The 25,360-nt window shown below is 39.4% G+C and overlaps 1 protein-coding gene across 1 annotated transcript in view; it reads right to left on the bottom strand.

Moving 5' to 3' along the window:
* The window catches only part of LOC128989134 (mediator of RNA polymerase II transcription subunit 24), a 54,535-nt gene that overhangs the window by 9,557 nt on the left and 19,618 nt on the right, over positions 1 to 25,360 (bottom strand). The window contains exons 36-39 of the mRNA XM_054411001.1: positions 23,955 to 24,094; positions 22,710 to 22,845; positions 18,732 to 18,833; positions 16,563 to 16,733 (exon numbers count right to left, since the gene is read on the bottom strand). Of these exons, the coding sequence (XP_054266976.1) occupies positions 16,563 to 16,733; positions 18,732 to 18,833; positions 22,710 to 22,845; positions 23,955 to 24,094 (549 nt within the window). The remainder of the gene's footprint in view (positions 1 to 16,562; positions 16,734 to 18,731; positions 18,834 to 22,709; positions 22,846 to 23,954; positions 24,095 to 25,360) is intronic.

The raw sequence follows: 25,360 nt of genomic DNA, 5'->3' as shown, positions 1-25,360 counted from the left end.
TGCTTTCTTTCAGAGTATTTTATTGTATGGCCTAAGGCTCTGGGGTGCCGCCTCTGGGGTCAAGAGAGTTCTGCGCTATCAAAAGAAAGCAGTTAGAGTAGTAGCTGGTGCTGATTACTTGGACCATTGTAAACCCATATTTGTAGCTGAGAGCTTAATGACAGTTTGTAACCTCTATATTTTTCAGTCCTTGATCAAAATCAAGAAGGAATGGGATTCTCTTGAGCTGAGAGGCGACATCCATCCCTATAATACACGTAGGAAAAATGATATCAATTTACCACATGTTAGATTAAGTACAGTTCAGATGTCGAATGAGATTCTAAGTTATAAGTTTTTTAATAAACTTCCTTTTGCAGCTCGGAACCTGCCGGACCCAAAATTTAGAAAAGGTGTTGAGGGGCTCCTTTTGGCAAACCCTTTGTACAAAAACAGAGAATTTTTTGATTTGAAAGAAGAACTTGTAAGTAGTTTTTTTTAGTTTTTCAACCGAGTGCTGTGTGCTGTTTTTTTTTTCTTCTCTTTGCATGGAGAGTTTCAGGAATGTATTTCTTTATATTGGTAAGAAACCTTGTACCATTGTCTTATTTTAGTTTTTATTTTTTTAGCTATAGTTGACTGACGTTTTCCAGCAATGTAACCACATTTTATGGAAATAAAAATTCTTGATTCTTGATTCTTGATTCTTCACAAAGTAAACCCACATCAAAACCCTAAATGCAACCAACTGGGGCCCATTTCATAATAAAGTACAAACTAATACTAGGCATACGCTCATTCTTCCCGTATTGGGACGAAACGAAGATAGTGAACAAGTGGAATAAGCTGCGGTAAGGCGACCAGAACACACAGTAGTACCATTTGAGTAGTACCATAGTACTCTAATTGTTGGTGAACAGAGGAATTACTGGATATAGCAGGCATGTTTCCACACAGATGCTAAGACAGTGTCTTGCAGAGCAAGAGATCATTTTGAGAATTCCAGAGGTCTTGGTGCAGATGCGGTGAATGTCTGGCTCAAACTCTTACGAACAGTCTATAAGAAATATTCAGTATCCGGAGAATTTTGCTAAATGCTAAATGTTTTCAACTTATTTTTGGTGGGATTCACCATATCCTTTGTTGAAGTCTTAGTTGAGACATTATTAAGAGCCTTCAGCAAGGACTCAAAGTCATAGAGGAAAGCAACTTTCCAAAAAAGTTTTATATTGTCAGCAAACTCAAGAAAAGGGATCTTGATAACTCTTTTGATGTCATTAAAGAAAATGTAAAACCAAAAATATTTGAATTTTTTGCATGTTTTCTTGATAAATAGGCAAAAAACTCAATATTCACCCCATAAAACCACATGAAAGCCAGTTTACATGATCTAATCAAGACAGTTAGTAAAACCACAAAACTCAAAATGTTAAAGGAATGTTTATTGTATTACACCAAATTACAGTAATAGAATTACCAAGATTCAAGATCCCTTGTCAACTCCTCCTTATACATAGTCGCATAAAGACTTTGGTAAATGGTACATTTACATATGAATGTGTATTGGCAATTTTCTCTATAACCCTTAATCAAACAATAAATTATGTGAAATATTTTTTTTTTACAATCTATTAAAAAGTTTCTGTTAGTATATGTAGTTAGGAGGTTTTCAGAGTTAACAAATACCAAAACACTCAGATTTGTACCACAGCTCTCTATGAAAGCCTGTTATCATGATCTGGCTGCTGCTCATGATGCTTTAACTTTTCTTTTCATGCTGAATAAAATTTATGGGTTAAAATGTCATGAGATATAATTTTTACCTATAGCCTACCTCTGTGACTCTTCATAGGGGAATAAAAGATGCCATAAACTACTTAGTTTATTTAGCTATTTTTACCACGTGCACTAAGCCCATGGAATTTGAAAGGTTTCAGAGTCTGAAATGGCAAATAAATCATATATTACGCCCCCTGTAAAAAGCATGTTTTCGTAGTCTTGCCAGAATTACTTGTTACACTCATCATAACGTTCACTCTCTTACCATATAATCATATTAAAAGTCGATTTTCATCATAAGTGGTCACTTTAAATTTTATTGGATGCTATTTTTACCGATACCTCCGTAATCCATTATTGAGGGATAAAATATGCGATACCTATACAGTATTACTTTGTTTGTATTCTTTAACTATTTTCAAACTGATTCATTTTTTAGCTCTTTTCAAACGATTCACTAACCCATGAAATTTTTTGGTTTTTAAAATATAAAATTAAAAAATCTTATATCTACCCAATACAACCCCATGTGAAAGCCCATTCTCATAATCTATGATGATTTGAGAAACTTAGTATATTGTTTATGTACGTTAACTCTCTTATAATCATGATCAGTCATGATGGTTTTGGAGTATCATTAACAGTGGTTGATTTAAATTTGTTTTGGTCGCTGGAGGGTCCGGGAATACCGCAACCCCTGTGAATTTTATCATAATGGATACATATCCATTATGATAAAATTCACAGGGGTTGCGGTCATAATGGATATGTATAGCTCTTGTAAACCTATTTTCATTCTAGGTAGTGTAGAGCTGTAGAGCAATAACCGTTGTTTTGTTAAAATAACATGTGGACCCATTCTTCACAATTTTCCCCACAACCCTTCATTGAACAATAAATTATATGAAATACTTATTTGTTTGTATGTTATGCTCTTTTTATAAATAACTTCTTGATCAGCATTGTACGTGTTATTAAATTTACGGAAAGTAAATAAAAGAAACGTCTTATAACACTTAAAACATATATTTACGCTTATACTGTTACTCACAAGACGGTAAATATACAAAAACGATGGTAAGTGGTGATCGATTTCGATTGGACACTCCAATCATCATCAGACCCAATAGGCTCTTTTTATATCATCCACAAAAACCTATGGAATTTTGGTGATTTTCCAGCCAAAAGTGCTATAAACCCAAATTGAACCCAAACAGCCCCTTGATGAACCATGATCAGAAACACACATTACATGGTCATGTGAACATAAAGATGGTAAAACTATTAAGAATATACATTATATAGCGGACACACCTAATAGCACATAGCGTTAGCTACAGCCCTAACGCTGCCTACGTAGGATTCACTCATTTCACAAAACTCAAGCTGAGCGGAAAACCTAGACTTCCCATCTATATGGACCAGCTGTAACACAATTTTTATGAAAAAAGAATATAGTTGTGTGAGCCAGTCACAGAATGCGCTAGTGTCTAAAATTCTATTTTATACCTTATTTTTTATTGCTGACCAGGTTGATGGGTCATAACAGTTGCTATAACTCACTATTAAGCCATTCCCATAGTTAGACTTTCGATAAAAAGGTTTGTGTATTTACAGAATAATGTGATTTCGATCAGTGAAATCTGTAGGTGGCTCACAACAACTAAGATGATTGTGATAAAAAATCTTGCTACAAATTCAATATGGGGATGGAATGTCTAAATACCAACAAAATTAATTTTATTTGTATGTATTCAAGTGTGTCTCAATGCGGATTTATGGAATTGACGTAATACAATTGGGGCGCGACTACAGGAAACCTGATGTTAAAAGTCTGGACTTAAGATGAAAACTCTTTCACTCTTTTGCATTATATTACTTATCTACATAGTGTCTTATCATCGCCATTATAGTGTACTGGTATAATTGGTTAACACATTGACACAATTTCCAGCTCTGTAGCTATCATGTATGCTTCGCTGTAATTGAAAATATTCATAAACCATTGCATTTTCCGCCACATGCAAAATAAGGTCAGTAATACAGGTTTTTGATTGCGAGAAAAATATCCCATGCCGACATCTATCGTCAGATGACTGAAGGCTGCGGTCTGAATGCAATGAGTGAGATAAAAGTGCGGAAATGGTCAATGGAGTTTGAAAATGGCCGTGAAATCATTATTACTTAGTGTTCTTTGGGGAAAAGTTTGAGTACTTACCCAACAAAAAAACCAAATACTTCCTATATGGAGATTTTTACGACCACTTGCAACCTCTCTTGCATATTTCTACACTTTCTCCTCTACTATTGTCTCTTGTTACAAGCTTCAATCACCTGGCGATGAATGCCATCGTTCTGTATGTTTCTCACGGTAAAAAACGTATGACTGGCAATATCTTTCCTGCGACGGGAGATTCAATGGATTACCAATTTTTTTAAACACACACTAAAGCGTAGCCTACCTCTACATGTCAGCTAGAGAGCTAGAAGTTGTGTGTCATTCTGTTTACAACAGATGTCAGTAATTAATTGGCTAGGAGCATCAGCGTACAAGCGAAATATAGATTTATAGACAAAAACAGCCCTTAGGGCCTTTTCACACGAGGCCACTGGTGGCCGCCACTGGTTGCCCGCAACAGCTTTAACATTATTTTAAATGGGACCTTTCACACGCAGCCACTGCGGCAGACACCGGTGGCCGCCACCAGTTACCGGCCGGGAAACTGCAGTGGATGATACAGGCAACTTACAAGCCACTTTACTACAGCCACTGTACAATGGTAGTTGTGAAAATGCCTTTGAACAATGAACATCTCCTTCTTCTCGCGTTGATAATAAAGAAAATAAGGCAAAGACACAGGCGTGCTATACCAAATTGCCGGTTAATTTTTAATTTCGCAAATTAGATCTTCAGTATCAACTTTGTTTTCTACTATTTTGTTTATTCTATTATTCTGTTGTTTTCCTTTCTTTTTATTTTTCAGCAACGTCCTCTTTATTTTTCTTCTGATCACTCATTTCGACAAACAAACAATTCAACACGAAAACACTCAACAACTACCATAGTGCGTTTGTCTTTGCAGTCTGTACGTGAACTGATTCAAAATAGTAGCTGCGCGCTCATCCACGGTGGCGGCCACTGGTTACTACGTGTGAAAGCTCCCATTTAATTCAATGCCCCGCGACGAGTTACCGCCACTGCAGTTGCCGGCGGTTGCCAACTAGCAGTTGCGCGAGGAGACACTGCTCGGCCACTGTGTAGTGGCGGGCAACTACAGTGGCTGCGTGTGAAGGGTCCCATTTAAAATAATGTTAAAGCTGTGGCGGGCAACCAGTGGCGGCCACTGGTGGCGGACACCGGTGTCCGCCACCAGTTACCGGCCGGGAAACTGCAGTGGATGGTACAGGCAACTACAAGCCACTCTACTACAGCCACTGTACTGTTAGTTGTGAAAATGCTGTCGAACAATGAACATCTCCCTCTTCTCGCGTTGATAATAAAGAAAATAAGGCAAAGACACAGGCGTACTATACCGAATAGCCGATTACTTTTCAATTTCGCAAATTAGATCATCAGTATCCACTTTGTTTTCTATTATTTTGTTTATTCTCTTCTTCTGTTGTTTTCCTTTGTCTTTTTCTTTTTCAGCAACGTCCTCTTTATTTTTCTTCTGATCACTCATTTTCACAAACAAACAATTCAACACGAAAACACTCAACAACTACAACCATAGTGCGTTTGTCTTTGCAGTCTGCACAGGAACTGATTCAAAATAGTAGCTGCGTGCTCATCCACGGTGGCGGCCACTGGTTGCTACGTGTGAAAGCTCCCATATAATTCAATGCCCCGCGACGAGTTGCCGCCACTGCAGTTGCCGGCGGTGGCCGACTAGCAGTTGCGCGAGGAGACACTGCTCGGCCACTGTGTAGTGGCGGGCAACTACAGTGGCTGTGTGTGAAAGGTCCCATTTAAAATAATGTTAAAGCTGTGGCGGGCAACCAGTGGCGGCCACCGGTGGCGGCCACCAGTGGCCTCGTGTGAAAGGGCCCTTAGTGGTTAAATAAAAAAGTTTCCTGCCCAATATATGCTTTAAGTTTAAACTTTCGATCCTTTTTGATAACATTAAACATAAATTTGGCCTAGAGTTAGTTGTTGTTCTAATAATAATTGAAGTAGGCCCTAATGATTTGTTTCTATGATAAAAGGTTAGGTCATTGTTTATTGTTTATAGCCTACCGGATACTTGCAAAGCCAGATACGTCTTATTTAGCCTGATCGATATACTAACACAAAATTTGTCGACTAAACTACGCCGCCATTTTTGATCCTTGGTTTTTGTCTCATTGGAAAGAGCATGTCGCATAGGTGAACAAATCGATCCTAAATTTTTGTTAAGTCACTTTGGTCATGGGATATCTCACACCAAAAAATTGTGTCTTAACGCGGACTTAAAACATACGAAAACAAAGACTTAAAAACCAACAAACCAGTTTATGGGTAACACTTTATAGAATTCACAAGCTAATGTATTACCATGTTACTTATGTTAAAAGCTTATTTGCAATCCCTAAAATTAATGAGCAACTGTTTCTTAATGTGTTTGTTCATAATATGTTTCACATTTGCTTAACTTCTTCCTGGAGCCTACCAGAGAAATGCTGTAGCCCAGGGTTACAGTATTGTACTTCATGAGGATAATCGTAAAAGTGATCGTTTATGAGTTCTAATCTTTAAAGTTACTTACTTGACATTTTTTTAGCCTACTGCAACCAAAACCATGTTAAAAACAAAGTTGGTAGGCTATAAGGGTGATTCCTTTGAAAAGCAGTTTTTGTGTAAACATGTATCTGTACTTTGCTAGTAAGTCGCAATTAGGTACTGCCTTGCCGCTAACTGGGATAATTTGTAAACAGAGTGACACAATTTTTAGCTCTGTAGCTGCCATGTATGCTTCACTGTGATTATAAAACTTTTTAAAACCTTCGCATCTACCGCCACGTTCAATTTTGTACAGTAGGTAATGCAGTTTTTGAAGTAAGAAACATATCTGACACCGACATCCATCACCAGATGACTACAGGCATTAATGCAATGAGTGAGATAAAAGTGTGGAAATGTGTTATGGAATGTATAAATTTTACATTCATATGTGGCCTACCTATTAAAATTTTCACGACAATTTGTAAATTCTCTAGCCTATTTCTGCACTTTTCGCACTATCATTATAGCAGGGTCACTAACTTCAGTCATCTGGCGATGCATTCAATAATTTTCTCATGTTAAAAAACCTATTCACTGATCTTATCTTGCATGTAGCGGAAGATACTAATTGGCTGAAAATGGATGGTTGAGAAAGGCATGTTTAAGTTCTGTGATCGCCATTTAATTTAATTTATCGGTCAGCTAGTGTTGCGCACGGCTCCGTTTGCTCAGATCCTCTAACTTAGTAAATTAAATTTTTTACCATTGTCACCTTTTTTAAGTTAGTAGGTTTCCAGGACAACTTTTGTGAGCTATAATTATCAAATTACTCTGGGTTTTAATCAGCTTATGGTCTTACATCTTCTATGATAATAGCTTAAGCTAGCTATGTTACGGACACACAAGAGCATAGCTGGTAAACTATTGTTAGCTCGCCGACTGTGGCCGGCCTATATCAAGTGTCGTATGGTAACCTAATATAAAATTATGGAAAGTCAATAAAAGATATGTATAAAAACACTTAAAACATATATTTACGGTTAGGCCTACGTTATACTGTTAACTCACAAGACTGTAACCTAAGTTAAATAACTTTATGACGGCATTCAAGATTCTTGACATTTGAATTGTATTGGAACTGATGATAATTGGAGTGTCCAATTGAAAAAGATCATCACTCCTACTGAGCTAGAACATAGAGAGATAAACTTTAATGTAGCCTATAATTTATTTACCCCCATGTGAGCAGTATTAACATAAATAGGCCTAAATGTTTTAATTTAAATGTTATTAGACGTATATCATTCCGTAAATTTAATAGTGCAATGCTTAACACTATTCGTGCTGTCGACATGTTTGAACATAAAAGTTGCATTTATTTCAATGTTAAGCAATTGCGGGAATTCCCGTCATCAGCACCCAACGTGTTAAAGAAGTTTTTTAACATACATTTTTCAGATGAGCTTTTAAAGGACTTTTATGTTAGCTTAAGTCATATCCATATCAACGTACATAATAACAATGAAGTAAACTGTTCATTCCAAATACTTGGGCTACAAAAATCCTAAGTAAGCTTAACCAGCAACACTTTGTAAGTTAGTTGTCAAGCGTTATGAGGATTATTTTTTTGTAGACCTTCATGGATATCAATTTTCATTAATAAACTACCTACCTAACCTATACACCCCCATATGATTTTGAGTTGCAATAGGCCTGTGTGAGTGTCAAAGTTGTGTGTTGCTGGCCTAAGTTAGCGGTTAGCGTTGTGCATCAAAATAACCAAAGGCCTACTTCTCCTTTATTTGGACTGAAAGGGGCTGTTAAAATTTTGGGTTTATAATTCTACTAATCGGTTCAAAGGTGGTCACTAAAACTATGTTGGCCACTCATTTAAAACGCAGAGTACGGTATTTGCGTCCGGTAACTGAACGTGGATTAGGCGTCTGGCAGTGACGTCACCGGGTTGTGGGGGCCCGGAACACCAATATCTTAACGATACGATATGCAGCCATCGGTGATCGTAGTGTAGTGGATAGAGTACTCTGCTGTTATACAAGAGTTATCTAGATCGAACCCCATCGGTGACACTAACTTTTTGTCAAAGAATTTGCTTAGGGTGCCATTTCTCCTTAACTGTTTATTTTTTGTTAGAATTTGAGAGTGTTTATTATTTTATTTTATGAACAGAATTTAACCTTCATTTGATGTTTTCATTACCAGCAAATTTGGTTATTCAGTTATGTTACAACAGCAACTGCCGGACGTCTAATCCACGTACGGTTACCGGACGCGTATCTGTTCATTTAGGCTAAATGCCTAGGTCTATCTAGAAATTAGTTTGTTGCTTAACTAACCCCCAGAACATAGGCCAGCCTAGGCCTAAGTTAGGCCTATAACTTAACAGGCCAAACTTACCTTATCAAGTTTTTAATCTACACTGTATCTACTAAAAAAAGTTCAAGCTTAAAGTTAGTTTATTGTACTCAACCTTCAATTTTTGTGAGACTAAGTTACCTAAATTAGTTGTCAAGCATTCGACTAACTTAAAACCTGACTGAAGTAAAGTCTTAATTCCAAATAGGCTACAAATATCTAAAGTAACCAACACCAAGTTTTACAGAGCATGTTGAGTAGGCCTACTTATTTAGCTCAAGTTGGTTGTCAAGCGTTCGACAAAAACATTAAGTTAGGCCTAAATCAAAATTTAACTTATTTGTCAACATGAGAATAGTTTTATGAGGCCTTTTTGAATATCAATTTTGTTTATACACTCACTCACTACGTAGGTACTGTCCCTCTAAAAAGGCATTTTCTCTTGGTGCCACTGATGATGTCGAAATTGAAAAAAGCTCCCATTGCTTTGAGTTATTTGACAGTTCTAATTGATTAGGCCTCCCGACTGGTGTCTACAGGCGTATACCGGTATGCTAACTTACTCCCATTTAAAATGCTCTCTGTCTCAATACTAAATTAAGTTTAATCTGTTTGACCAACCTAACTTAAGTTACAACCCCTCATTTTAACGGAAGTGGGCTGTTAAAATCTTAGGGGTTTAACCCTAACTTAACTTAATACTTAAGTTAAAATCGGTTAAAGGATGCCACTCATTTAAAAAACAAAATGCCATGGCCTAGGAAAGCCTATCTAAAATTAATTTGTTGCCTAATTTAACTAAGCCCCTATGCTAGAGCATAGCCCAGTCTGGGCCTCTAAGTTAGAGGCCAAGCTTAACGTTTACCTTTTTAACTTCATGGAACTTCTATGGGAAACTAAGGCCTAGTGAACATAGATTAGCCTTCATTTAAGAGTCAATAAACTGAAATATAAAGAAGATAAACACCATTTCAGACTAAATTTCATAGGCTACTACGGAAAGGGGAAAGTTCTCAAGCTCACAAAGTATTGTACTTTGTACTGAATCTATGTTTGAGAGTGGTTAAAACCTGACCTAGGCCCTAATTAAGTTAAGACTATTTAGAGTATCGGTAAACTTAGTACCTTGATCTGGAAAAATGATGGTCCAGTTCAACTGACACTGACAACTGGGTTGTCTTTAGGATTAGTGAAACCTAATATCAGAAGAATAATATCTGAGAATAGATGTTTACAGTTAGTAAGAAGTCTCATCTTGATGTTTTAGTGTAATGATCTTAACCCCTAGTAGTGGCCAACTTAAGCACAGTTTCGGTGGCGAGAGGTAAGCGTAAGCCCCTCAGGGGGGATGTGGGCCCTTGTGGCACCCTTCCCTCAAGACCGCTGTGAGTCAGTTAATCTGTACTGTGTCCTTTAGTCACAGCCTACATGGGGTGCCACTGTTATCACTAAAGGCAGCGGATCTATGGTGGCAGAGTGAATGTCTGCCCTAGGGTCGGGGAGCAGCGACACTAGTATGACCTGAGGCCGAGGTGATGGACACCGGTCCGGGCTCAGTGTCAATTGAGCAGCAGGCGGAGTGAATGGATCACGGTAAGGCTGCTGCACTGCCCTCCAGTTCTGGTATGTGTGCAGCGGTGCTGGAGTAAGTATTGATGAGCGGAGTGTATGGAACACGGTACGGTCCTCAAACTGCTAACCTGGTATTGTTTCAGAAGCTAAGATGTCTGCTAATCAAACTACGGAAAATACCCCAGGTGGGTCAGCGCCTAGGCGTGAATCCCACCCCTCCATCTTGGAGGGCTTGCCCATGGATTCTGGGGAGGGCAAATTATCAGGCACTGTTTCAGAGACGAAGGTGGAGGGGGGCAAAGAGGCTTTTGCCAGGAGCTCCCTCACTGCTAGATCTCCACAAAACCAAAGTATCGACGACGTTCAAATGCTTGAGGAAGCACACAGGGCTTTGGCGGGTAGTGTGGCTGACTCAAGCGCCCATTCAAATCTAACCCTGGGCTCTACCTCTGAGGTGGCAACACCGGATCTGTGCGTAGAGACCCAGGCATGTGCAACTGTTCCAGAACAGGAGAGAAGACAACGGCCATCTTTACCCCCTAGTGTGTGGAGGACACAGGTCAGGGCAAGGAAGGAGGCTGAGGGTACTTGGCTTTCAAAAGCTGAGTACAAAAAATCCAAAGGGTTTGTCAACAAGCCCAAGAGGAAAAGGCAGGCTGAAACTCCCAGTCCTGCTGGAGGAGAGGGCTCTGGTATTTCTCCTATGCGCAGAGTTTCAGGTCCACCGCAGCAGCATCAGACTCAGCAGACTCCAAAGCGGCCGAGAAGGTGGGATGTCCCACCCCCGCCGCCAAGGAGCGCTGCAGAGGGCGATGCCAGCAAGGACTTGACCTTCAAGGACCAACTCTCGGGCTGGAAGATGGCGATTGTTCCGGAGAATTATCCTGACGATAGGTTCACTGATGAACAATTTTGCCTGTTACAGGAGAAACTGTTTGAGATGGTTATTATGGCCGCCACTCCTCAGCAGATCCTGAAAACCTACAAGGACAAAGGTGCCCTCGCAGTCTTGTGCGGAAACGAGGAGACCAGAGATTGGCTCAAGGAGGTGGCTGTTGGTCTGGGTCCGGTGGGCGTGGGGGGGCCGAGTGTGATTGTGGGGGATCATAAAGATCTCCTGCGTACAACCAAGGTCCTTCTCCGTACCGACTGGATCCTGGCCAGGAAAGATCCTAAAGAAATCTTTGAGTTTGTCCAGAAGCTGAATCCTGGACTGTCAACCAGAGACTGGAGAGTGGTCAGTTGCAAGCGAGAGGCGGAACACCAAACTCTGGTTCTGGCAATTGACTGCGGGAGTGCCAAGTTCCTGAGGGACAGGGGCTGGAGGATTTTCTTGGGTATAACAAGGGTTCAACTCAAGGTTCTTTCAGGTGCTCCTGATGACGATCCGAATACTGCAGGCGAACCTACAGCACAGTAAAGCTGCCACTGCGGTACTCTGTGCGAGTACTGCGGGTGGGGCTTTTGACTTTGCCCTTATCCAGGAACCCTGGGTTAGAGACGGCAATATAACGGGAATGGGGGTCTCTAGGGGCCAGGTATTCTCGGCTCAGGTCCGGAATCCTAGAACCTGCATTTGGACTAGCAATGACACCATTTGTGTGCCGGTTCTGGAATTTTGTTCCAGAGACATCACAACGGTAGAGACCAAATGCAGGGAGTCCGGACGGCGTCTACTACTTGCTTCAGCATACATGCCGCAAGATGAGCCCACGCAGCCTCCGCAAGAGGAAGTTAGGAAGCTGGTCGAGCACTCGGCCAGGACCGGCGTCGACCTCGTGCTGGGCTGCGACTCCAACTCCCACAACACTGCTTGGGGTTGTAGGGACAATAACGCAAGAGGTAAGGCACTTCTTGAATACTTAGCCTCTAATGGTCTAATGATTGCTAATGTCGGTTCAGAACCAACTTTTCATAGCAGGGTTGGGGAATCTGTAATAGATCTTACTATAACCAACGTGGGGATCAGTAACAGAATTCTGGATTGGAGGGTATCCCAGGAACCTTCCCTCTCTGACCACAGACATATCATGTTCAACATTGGTAACTTTTCCTTGGAAAAGATTGAGTTCAGGAATCCCAGAAAGGCAGATTGGGATATGTACAGATCAACTCTTAAAGAGCGCATTGAATGCTTTGACACACAGTTCCCTTGGGTCAGAGACACCAACACGCTAGACCTTGCCTCTGGGAGCTTAGGCGAGGCCATTGTCACGTCCTTTGACGAGAGCTGCCCGCTAACGGTGAGGAAGCAGGGTAAAGTGAGTTGGTGGACCACAGAGCTTACCAGCCTGAAAAAGAGAGTCAGGTCTCAGTTCAGGTGGGCGAAGAGGACAAATAATTGGGATGGCTATCATAGATTGCTAACCCAATATAACATGGCTGTAAGGAGGGCCAAAAGGCTCTCCTGGAAACATTTCTGTAGCAAGCTAGAAAGTGTTAGAGATACATCTAGGATATACACTGTCCTAACAAAGGACAGCTCCTCCAAGCTAGGCCCCCTCAAGGAGCCTGGGGGAGATATGCTGTATGAACCTAAGGAAGTGCTAAAGCTCATGGCGGCCACCCACTTCCCTGGCTGCATCATCCCAAGCGAGCCATTGGTGCCGGAGGATGAGGAACAAGCTGTCGCAAGGGCAAACAACACTCGGTGGAGGGTTGCGTGCCACATTGTGACACATAGTCGTGTGAGATGGGCCATAGGGTCACTCATCCCATACAAATCACCTGGACCTGACGAGGTAAGACCTGTCTGTCTCCAGCAAGGTATCGATATATTACTTCCGGCAATGAGTAAGTTGTTCAGGGCCAGCTTGGCCCTGGGACACATTCCCCCGGCCTGGAGCATCTCAAGGGTGGTTTTCATCCCAAAACCTGGTAAGGCAAGTTACACGGATCCCAAGTCCTTCCGTCCCATCTCTCTGTCCTCATTCCTGTTGAAGACCTTAGAGAAACTGGTGCTGAGGTATGTGGGGGACACAGTCCTCAGAGTCAATCCCCTACATAGAAACCAGCACGCCTATACCCCAGGAAGATCCTGTGACTCTGCCCTACATCACCTGGTAAGCAGAATCGACAAGGCGTTTGAGTTCAAGGAGATTGCCCTTGGGGCGTTCCTTGACATCCAGGGCGCCTTTGACAACACTGAAACCCAGGCTGTAATCAATGCTGCCAGAGCTCGTGGATTCCATGAGGTGGTGTGCAGGTGGGTAGAGTCTCTACTTAAGAGGAGGAAGGTAAGACTCTCTCTTCACAATGAGGTTCTGGAGGCCAGGACCACACGAGGGTGTCCACAGGGGGGTGTACTCTCTCCTCTTCTCTGGAACCTTGTTGTGGACGACTTAATTAGATCTCTCAGTGATAGTGGTGTATTCGTTCAAGGATACGCGGACGACATTGTGATACTAGTTATGGGTAAATTCAACAACACGGTCTCCGACCTCATGAACACAGCCTTGAGGTCAGTTGGACAATGGTGCACTGAGGTAGGCCTTTCTATCAACCCCTCCAAAGTGGCGGTTATCCCCTTCACGAGGAGGCGCGATCTAAATGGCATTGGACCTCTGAGACTACAAGACACAGTGCTTGAAATGCAGAATCAGGTAAAGTACCTGGGGGTGGTATTGGACCGAAAGCTGCAATGGGGGCCACAACTCCAAAAGGTCATTGATCGAGGTAAGTGGTCACTCATGGCCTGCAGACGCATGGTGGGAGGAACCTGGGGGCTCAAGCCGGCGCTCATGCACTGGCTATTTGTCTCCGTGGTAAGGCCCGCCATGACATACGGCTCACTCGTGTGGTGGCCCAAGATGGACTCAGTGTCGGCGGTGAGAGATCTGGCTGCCGTCCAAAGACTCGCCTGTCTCATCATCACGGGCGCAATGAGCAGCTGTCCGGGAGCCTCACTGGACTGCCTTCTCAACCTCACTCCGATTGACCTGCATGTCAAGGTCACTGCGAGGAGGACTGCCTACAGACTCCAGTGTGAAAACCTTTGGTTGGATGTTGGAGGATCCCGAGGTCACTCTCGGATCACTCAGCAGGTAAGAGGGGAGGTAATGGACATGCCCTCGGATCACATGCCGACTCGATTCTTCTTCGCCAGACCATTCACTGTCCTCCTTCCGTCCAGGGATGAGTGGATGTCCGGTGGGAATCCTCTTCCACAAGGCGACCTTGAATGGTATACTGATGGTTCTAAGGTAAGAAGTGGGACTGGGGCTGGAATTCATGGAGTGCAGAACGGGGTGGACATTTGTCTTCCTATGGGCACTCACCCAACTGTGTTCCAGGCCGAAATGACTGCGATTATGGTATGTGCTAGGGAAAACCTGAGGCTAGGCTTCAGGGACATTAACATTTCCATTTTCACAGACAGCCAGGCTGCGCTCAAAGCGCTTGATTCCTATGAATTTAATTCTAAGGTGGTCTGGGACTGCCTTTCTGCGGTATGTGACCTGGGCAGGCGCAACAAGGTAACGCTCTGTTGGGTTCCTGGGCACTCAGGGATAGAAGGGAATGAGGTGGCTGACAGGCTAGCAAATGTCGCGTCAGCCTCAGACTTCGTGGGACCACAGCCTTTCTGTGGAATCTCTCGTGGGCATGCATGTCACTCAGTCATGGCATGGGCTCAGGAGGAACACAGGAAAAGATGGGTTAGGCTTCAGCACCATAGGGTAAGTAAGCTCACCCTCTTCTCTCCTTCCCAGACGGTCGCCTCCAATGCCCTACGCTTGGACAGGAGGCGACTCAGACAGATCACAGGAATGGTCACTGGACATGGCTTTCTGAAATTACACCTGCATCGCTTGAGGATCCACAATGGTGACACTGCGTGTAGGAAATGTGGGCAATCAGAGGAGACTGCTGATCACCTACTCTACGACTGCACAGCTCTGAATGAGGTAAGGGACAGTACTCTTGGTGTAATGACAAGGGGCAGACACCTTCCTCAGGAGGAGCTCATTGACAGGATGCTTGAGTTCATTAAGCAACTCAGGTTTGACGGACTCTGAAGTACCATGTGGGGAGCGCAAAAAGCCCATCAGTGGCTGACGTGCAATAGGACAAGGTCCGCCCCTACAGAATCAATCAATCAATCAATCAAGCACAGTTTCAATCGTAGAGTAGCCTAAGTTAAAGAATTTAGAGATGTAAACTTAATGTAACGCATGAAAAATGCTTTTATTAATAACAAGTTTAAATCAAGGCAATTAAGTAAATAATATTACTAAAAACACATCACTAAACAAAATTCAAGCTCTTGACTTGAATTGAATTGAAGTTTCTGTCTGACGGCTCGACGGCTGGGGCTGACGACGGTTGATTTCGCTAGTCAAATGAACAACTAAAAGTGAAAAAAACCATGTCAAATAACTAACTTTATCGAGTTAAGTTAAATCGAAAAGGTTACCGAAATTTATTTGAATATAGTTTATTAAGAACTACACACAATAATAAGTCTGTGGTACAAGAATCAGATTTTTTAAATCTGTAATAAAGAAGCCTTTCTTTAACAAAAAAACGCATACAATTTCTCTAAGTCGAGTATGAGTCCTCAACTTCGTTTCGTCCAATTATTAGTAAATCAGCTGATCGCCCAATGCAAATCAAATGGAAATTACAAGTTACAAGTTGTAACTTGTAACTTGTAGTTTATTATGAAATGGGCCCCTGGTTTTAAGAAATTCTGAATTGGCTCACCAGTTGGTACTGAAAACAAAGTTCCCCTCTGGTTTAAATTTAAGATAGTAAAAAAGTGATTCAACTCAGCTGAATTTTTAATTTTATTATTTTCTTTGATCTGTACTCAATCATATGTTCTCAAAATTCAACTATTTGTAAACACTTCATATTTATTTGTTTTGTTCATCTTTACATTTTTCATTCTCTTTGCTTGAAAACGTTTGTATTAAACGAAAATTTGCAATGTGTCATGTTTCATTCATCATAAACTCTATCAAGATCTCCTCAAGAATATAGATATATATATATACATATATAAAAATTTGAACGAATGGTGTTTTTGGCCTCTGGGGACATCAAAATGAAAAAGTAAATCGGTCCCGGGCCTAGGTCTTACCATGAGACCTACGGTAATAGCTACTTCCCTATAGGGAAATTCGCTAAAATGTAAAAAGTTTTTTACGACACTCACCAACGTGTTGGGCATTCCCTGCAAGACAGCTCGCGCCCTGTCTTTGCCACAGCGGACGACATACTCAAGGAAACGGAACACAAAATGGGTCTGTTGTGAAACGTGAGCTGTTCGTTCTGCGATCACAGACAACGCCTTGAACACTTCACGCAGAGCTGACGCTAGAGGTTCCTACGGACAGTAAATAACATGAGTTTTATAATAAACTCCAGTAGAATTTGACTGTTCCAAAGTAACACATGACTGAGTACAACTATTTAGATTAGCAGAAAATGTTTAATGGGCAGATTTTGTTGTAACAGTGTAATAACAACAAGACCATTGTTTCGAGTGTAATTTACAAATAAATATCCTAATTTTATGTTTGAAACCTTAATTAAATGTTAATGCAAACATTGATACGAAGTCAATCTTTGTAAGTGACAAGCGCTGGGACTTGTATTTGTTTTTGTTAGCTGGTTCCTGTTGTTTAACAAAGACTCAATAACAAGAAATGAAATAATTATAGGGAATAGTCAGACTCAAATTTCGCCACCAAAATGAGCTTCGCCCAGCCGCTGCTAGGATGTGCTTGTGCAGCGGCCGCATCTCTATCTCTCTCTCTCTATGCCGATTCTTTGTCTCACTCAGTCAGTTGACTTGGTCGCACACTAGCGATAGTAGCGCCTTCACTACCTATGGCCGCCGAGGGAACTATCCAAAATTCATATATTCCCAGGATGATTTCTTAACATAGGCATTGCACTTTTTATAACTAAAGAAAGAGCTAAATAATCCAATTATTCTAAATTGCAACCATTTTATTTTTTAGTGTGTATATGTACTGTCAACTATTTTTATCAGTAAGCCTGCTGTCCATTCTATCCACCACACAATCCTTAGAATCTGGTATATTTCCATCATTAATGTAAAAACTAAGGGTACACTACACTAGATTTATAAGATTCAGACACACCAAGCAACGTATTTGAAGGTAAATATTTGTAAAATTTGCTTAAAAAATAATTAGTCTTTACTTTTGTAAGGTACCAAATTTTAAGGGGGGTAAAAACGTACTACGAATAAATGAACACCAGAACTTACCCGATTACCGTTTCCTAATTCGATTTTCAATAACTACATTTTAATAACTTAGTTTCCGCTAACTCGAGTCTCGACCCGCCAGTTCCTGCTTGCCAGTGACTAGCGGTGATTATCGTTTGGTTTGATTTAAACCAATTAGTTTCAAAATTACGATTTCTACGAATGATTATTACGTACGTTTATTCTAATTAGTTCGTCGTTTTAATGCCCCGAGACTAGTCGTCTGCGTTCTAAACCCCGTCTTTGGCGGGCGAGAGAACCTAGTCTTGGGAGTAGGCTGATTTGAACAATCAAACAGTCACGAATATTAATATTAAATCTATTTTAAACGTATCACGATAAATTCTCCGTCCAATTATATTAATTAGGCCCCGACGACTCGGTAGGAATTATTTTTACCTTATATTCGATTTTATATTATTTACCAACGACTTTAGCCAGATAGTTTACAGTTTAATACGAGTATTTACATCACATTGGCTAGGATTGAATGCTCGTCGGCCCTACAGAGTCATTCCAAAAGTTAGGCAAAATTCTCCAAAACATTTTTACGAAGGCTGGGATGATATAACTCCAACTGAGCGTCTGCAGGATTTCCTGAGCGCTTTTAGAGCTCTGAGCCTTCGATTAAATTTTAATAAATTGATCAGTCAAAGCCGTGACAACTTCGTATCGACCCCTGGATTTTTCTCGGCTCCTTCTGAGCACTCCGGGGAAGAAATTTGAGTGTGGCCGGTTCTAGGGGTAGGCCTAGCCTGACTTAGGTGAATACTAGTTTATTCCCCCCCTAGAATTTTGCGTCACACTTTTTAAAAGATTTGTGTATAGTGGGTGAGATAATAGTTTTGTTAATAGCTAAAATAGCTTTTTTGTATCCAGGACCATTTTAAATACCCATTAAACAAGGATAGAGTTTTAACCATGAAAAAGCGGTTGAATGTTCTCAGGATGGATCTGGCGATTTTATGGTTTGTAGGCAAACCCAACACCCAGCTATCCATTTAAAAATTGTACACAATTTTGAACTGGAGTTGCTTATAAATTTGGATTCATGCGGCACCTGTTAGTGAATGCAGCTTTTTTTACCTGCAGTGGAGGGGAGGATGTCTCGCTAGTACCACAGGAGAGAAACATTAGAGATGAATCTAGTCTGAGGATCTTACTTGCCGGACACAACTCGTCCAGGTCCTATAACAGGTAACAGTACACTAAATACAAGCTCCTCAATCCCCTTAAACTTATGATTTTCTTCATCACGTTGGTTGCTTAATCAAGTGTAAACATATTTATCTTTGTCAAAATTATTTAAAATCACTGACTTTGAAGATTGAACCAGACATGCAGGAAACATCTGGGTGTAGAAATGCTGAGTAACAGCTTCCGTTACCTTTAAAGTAACAATTAAGAAGTGTAACGCTAATTTAGTGTCCCTCTAGCTGACTTAATTTATTATTTGGGTCAATTGAAAATGGATTATTTTATTTCATTTTCATAATAAACAAAGAAATATGAATAGCCTATATTTTTTATGAAATAAAACTCAAATTACTATCTTCACCTGGCCTATGAATATCAGCAACAGGTAACACAATGGGCGAAACAGTTACAATAAGAAAATGCCAGCACAGCATTTCTGCAAACAGATGATTGTGCAATCTCAGCCAAGTGGAATGGTGAGGTGATTTATTACTAACAAAGAACATAGTTGAATAAGGCACTCAGTGCGCTACAGTATAAAATTCTATTTCTGCTCCAAGTGTTTGTTACTGTGATAATTGATGTGAAAGAAAATATACTATGTTTATTTTCAGTTTATAGCTTGGTTGAAAAGTCGGTGTACTAGACCGCTGATGATATTTATAATAATTTTCTTAGAGAGCTCCTGTTAAAATTTGATCAATCTTTCCCATTAAAATCTGTTAAAATAAATTCTAGTAATTCAAGTAAGTGTAATAAAATGTGGATAACACCTGGCTTAAAAATATCTGCAAAAAAGAAAAGACTATTACATATGTTGGCTAAAAAAAGTGGTAACATTGATTTTAAGAATTACTAGCTGTGTACCCGTTCTACGCACGGGGATCTTATAATATTCAGTTGAAACCTTCTTATATAACGAACAGCAGTTGGTTTGCATATTTTAAGATATGCTGGCCAAACTATTATACATAGCTTCATTTTATGTTGTTTTTTGTTGTTCCGGATCGGTATGACAATCAATAAAAGGTTAAATTACCTCTGTGTCTGCCGGTCGATCCTATAACGGTAGGCTTACTTTTATTTTTACTATCTGATCTCGTTTGCATGGCTCAATCACGTCCTGGTTGAAGTTCGTTCGCTACGCTCACTCACCTGTATGTTGGAGCTCGTTCGCTGCGCTCACTTTCCTTCAGGTTAGCTCGTTCGCTACGCTCACTTGCCTTCAGGTTAGCTCGTTCGCTACGCTCACTCGCCTCCAGGTTGCAAATTAGCTGTTGTCATAAATGTAAAAGAAATAATAGTGCTAGTGCTGCACCCTGTTGGTAATCCTTGTAACTTTAATGCTATTGAACATCACAGAACAGAACCAACTTGTTTAATTGAAACAGCTGTTAAGATTCAATAATTTCATTTCTCATAAGGTTAACATGGGCTTCCAGAAATTCCACGTCAAAAATCGACAAAAACTTGATTTTCAAGGGTTTACTGTTAAATATCTAACTGTCTCATATTCGATGAAATACGTCTAAAACCATCTCATATATGTATAGTATTTGGAAAATAAGTTTCAGGCGGGACAGTGCTATAGTTATTGAGGAGTAGTTGTAATAAAGTGCGTATTTTAGCGTTACCAAGAGAATGACAGATAGACAGACAGACAGACAGACAGACAGACAGACAGAAATTGAGATAAGGTTTGATTCGGTTTCTCTGACCTATGAAATGTAAAAATAACCAAAAAGTTCATTATTCTAAGCAATGTACAGACAAAACTCTAATTTTATTTATATAGATGTTAAGAGATACAAAACCACTTTTAACAAGGTTGTCAAAGCAGCTAAGCGGCAGGCCAACAGCAATTTCATTAAAGTGTCTGACAATAAGGTAAAGGCTACTTGGTCTGTAGCAAGGAGACAGCTAGGTTTAGAGAGTAACAATCAAACTTGTATAGAGCTAGAAATTGGTAATACCAGGATTGATGACCCTAGGGAAGTGTCACAATATTTCAATAACCATTTTAAAAACATTGTAAATGAATTGAATATTCCGAAGATAAATGTAATAGAAACCATGAAAGAATATCCATCTTATAACTATTCAGATTTTTATATTGAGAATTTTTCTGATGATTACATTAGCAAAATAATAAAAGGTCTGAAAAATAAACCTTCTACAGGCTGGGATGGAATACCTGTCCAGTTATTGAAGCAAAATTCATTAATACTGGCACCGGCATTGAGTAACATCATAAAAGCATCCATTAGCAGTGGTGTTTTCCCAGAAAAACTTAAATATGGTAATGTCATTCCAGTTTTTAAGAAGGGATCAAAAGTAAACATAAATAATTATCGACCAATCACATTACTCTCAAACATATCAAAAATTTTTGAAAAGGTTATGTGTGATAACCTAAGTAGATTTCTTGAAAATAATTCTTTCTTTCACAATTTGGCTTCAGAAAAAACATGAACACTCAAACAGCTCTATCTAATTTTGTTAACAAAACCATGTTGGCCTTGGATGAATCGCAGTATGCAGCTGGTGTTTTCTGTGATTTGTCTAAGGCATTTGACTGTGTCAATCATGAACTTCTAATTCACAAACTTAGTAAAATTGGAATAACAGGTAACATTCTTAAATGGTTTAGATCATATTTGGCAAACCGTAAACAAAGAACTCTCATCATAAAAAAGGGAATAAAGTACTATTCAGACTGGATAAATTTAGAATGTGGAATTCCTCAAGGCTCAATTCTGGGGCCTTTATTATTCATCATCTATATCAATGACTTGCCCCAAAAAATTCTTTCAGAATTAATACTTTTTGCAGATGATACCACTGCTTTTGTGAAAGGCAACTCAATGTCGGAAGTGCAAATTTCAGTTAACAAAACTTTGGAAGATCTCCGTGAATGGTTTACAGCTAATGGCCTGGCACTAAACAGTGATAAAACAAACGTCTTATTTTTTCAAAAGTCAAACATGACAGATATTTCACAACAAAAATTTCTCGGAGTGTTCATTGACCAAAAACTAAATTGGAAGGAACATATTGATTATTTGTTAAAAAAATTAAGATCATTCTTTTTTGCTTTTTCAGTTCTTTCTCAGTGTGCATCAAAAAATGTTATCAGAATAGTTTATTTTTCCCATGTAGAATCGATTTTGAGGTATGGCATTACCTTATGGGGAAATTCAAAAAATAGTAAAAAGATATTTTCAATGCAAAAAAGATTCATTAGAAATATGGCAAACGCTAAATTTAGGGCTTCCTGTAAAAAACATTTCAAAAATCAGTCCATATTAACTTTCCCCAGCCTGTTCATTTATGAAAGCCTTAATTATGTCCATGAAAATAAAAAAGATTTTGAAAAGTTCTTAATAAAAAATAAATACAACACTAGGAACAAGAACCTTTACAGTTACCCAATCCATCGGACAACAAAATTTGAAAAATGTCCTTTTTATACAGGCCTGAAGCTGTACAACCATTTGCCGAATAAATTTAAACAATTGGCAGTAAATGTTTTTAAAGTTAAAATTAAAGAAATTCTACTGGATAAGGTTTATTATTCCATCTCAGACTTTTTAGCAGACACCTCCTTGGGATAGTCATTGTACATTTTTATTGTTATTGTAATCTTCTATGTTTTATGTAAAATGTTTTTTCCATTGTATTTTATTATTAAGATTTATGTAATTGACAAGACACCAGTTACTGCTATAAGCACCCAATGTAACGTTATTTGTGTCAATAAATTGATTTGATTTGATTTGATTAGACAGAAATCAGTAATTGACAGCATTCGGTGGGTACATGGATTATCTGCTCAATGGATTCATTCATTCACTGGACAAAACAAACCTCAGTTTCCATGTGAGCACGTGAGCGCTTGCGAGAGTTAGAGGTGTCCGATCCACTGAAGATAGATGTGGCGAATATGCAATAGGCACACAGCTTGGCCAGTGAAGATGATTGAGGTTCTACTAACTCTTCACTTCTGCAAAACAGGACAGTAACATTGGTCAACAGAGAATGAAACATCGTGGTCACTGACTATACTCTGTTCACAAGATTTATGCGGTTTTATGGGAGGAAATCTATCCTCTCCACTTGTTCCTACCTTTAAAAAAATAGCTCATCAGCTGAGGTTTTTCAAGACGTCTATCAGCTGCAACATACATTCACCAAAAAATACTGGTGGGGGTTCTTTCCCTCGAACCGCCTAAATTTTATAAAGGGACTATTTCCCTTGGCCTGACATGGGTGTCTAGAGGAGAAAAGTTAGAGGAATATAAAAAGGTTAACTTATGTCAAATCACATTTGCAGTGAGATTACTGATGAAAGCTAATAACATTGTTCGAAGCAAGCTAAAAAACATTAAGGTGTGATCATAGTACATAAGTTTCAAAGATTTCAATCAATGCCAAATTGAAAGATAATAATAATAATAATACATTTTGTATCACTAGCTAAAAGATGATAAAGCAGTCCATTCATAGTGTGACACGACATGAAAGATGAAAGACATTGCAAATGAAAGAAAATTTTTTAACACCAGCTAAAATATTAACTGTTTGTTACATAGGGCAGAAGTATGGTAGATGGAATCAGAATGCTCTGGAAAGGGAATGGAGCAGAATAAAGGTTGAAGAAAAGAGATATATTTAAGGAATATTAAGAGAAAAACAAGGTTGGAGACAGTTTGGTAAAAAGAAAACAGATGGGAATTGAATACTGATTAAAAGGGAGAACAAAGAATATAACAAAAATACCAAGCTTGAAACAAGAGAGAAGAGAGAATTCATAGAATAATTAAGTTAATAGTGATCTAACATACAAAAAACCGTTAAACGTGATTGTGCAGACAGAAAGAAAGGAGAGCCTAGAAGTGGATCGATGATGTAGTATAGAGGAATTATGGAGGAGTGTGAGAAGATGGGAGAGACCTAATAAATAACTAAATCGGAAAAGAGGCAAGGTGTGTATCTATCACCTAATTTACCTATTACTTTTATTTTTGCTCTATAAATGTTACAATATAAAGGTAACAACAACACTTTATACTACTGCATGGAAAAACAGTTTGTGGCCTCAAGTGAACTTACTGCGGCCTGTTGTGCAGATATTGAGGAAGCACCTGTTGCAGAAGACACAATGTGCAACTCTCAATGTCCAGATGGAAGAGGCCCATGAGAAGATCCACGGCTCGGTCCAACTCGTCTTTGTACCTCAACTTCATCATTTCCTGCATCCAACCACACATTGTTAAGTTACTGTCAAGTTATTTTTCAATACATCAAAACTTAACTAGCCCAACATTTATAATTGACCCAAACCTAAGGGTTGAAAAACAAATACAGTAGACTCCCTCTTATCTGGACTTCTCGGGACCGAGGCCAGTCCGGATAATGGTTTTTTCCGGTTGAACTGACGCCAAAAACTCGTTCAAACGGACCGTTTAAATGTTTACTGTATAAGCCACTTGAAAACTAACCCAAATATTTTACGTAAATTTAGGATAGTATTGTATTTAGACATGTGATCACTGGTCTCAAATCTTTCCCACGAGAACAGTTGTTTCTATACTACCCACTTCCTGCCGATCTATTCCGGTTAAAATCCTGCCGATCTATTTAAAACCGATGTGCTGATAAAAATTGTCCGGTTAAAGAGGTGTAATTTCCGCTGAGTGTAGTCGGGTTAAACTGATGTCCCGTTAAAAGGCGTCTGGATAAGGGGGAGTCTACTGTAATGACCTAGAAAGAAACCCCCTTTTGGATGCATTTGGAGAAGTTGGGCAAAGTTCAAGATCACTCAGGAGAGGTTGTGCATCACAGTAACAACTGAAAACACAGTTGTTTTGTTTATTAGTCTTTATTTCTGCTTTACACACAATAAATAACGGTTATAATTAGATAGCATCAATAATTATTTGTTATATTCAATAATCTAGCATAGTTTTGAATTTAAGATGTACATTAATATTTTGTGTAACTTATATAAATTTACTTTAAAACTAATTAGCCTAGTTTAGTAACCTAAAGGTAGTTTTGACTGAGATAATAATAGACTGGACTCAATGACCTGGAAACAAATTGATTGATTATTCGACTCAAGGAAGCAACAGACACTGATAGTTGATGCTGTAATTATTTTGTTTCTACCTTTTTGACTTTTCTTAATAAAATAATAAAATAAATCCAATTAGAGTAATTTCTAATAAGCATTGCTGAAGTCCCAAGGAAGCTGAAAACTAGTGAGTGTTTAATGTGGTCTGTTATTATCTGATATTTAGTACTTTAGTACTCCAAGGAGTTTACCTAGATCTGTTTAAATAATTTCTCTTCCAGAAACAGTTTATTATTCTTGTATTTAGTGTGTTTTACGTTGTTTAAATTTTTTTATATTTTTTTTTGGAGAGGAACGGCCTCTAACTCCTTGTCTTCTAAATTTAGAACAGACTTTTTGTTAGATAGCCCAAAGACAAAAAAACCTGGGTCAAAAATTGACA

Source organism: Macrosteles quadrilineatus, unplaced genomic scaffold, assembly GCF_028750875.1.
Source record: "Macrosteles quadrilineatus isolate MER2022 unplaced genomic scaffold, UCM_ALF_1.0 Scaffold_3__2_contigs__length_128488019, whole genome shotgun sequence".
NCBI classification, from domain to species: Eukaryota; Metazoa; Arthropoda; class Insecta; order Hemiptera; family Cicadellidae; genus Macrosteles; species Macrosteles quadrilineatus.
This window is presented reverse-complemented; position numbering and strand designations above follow the sequence as displayed.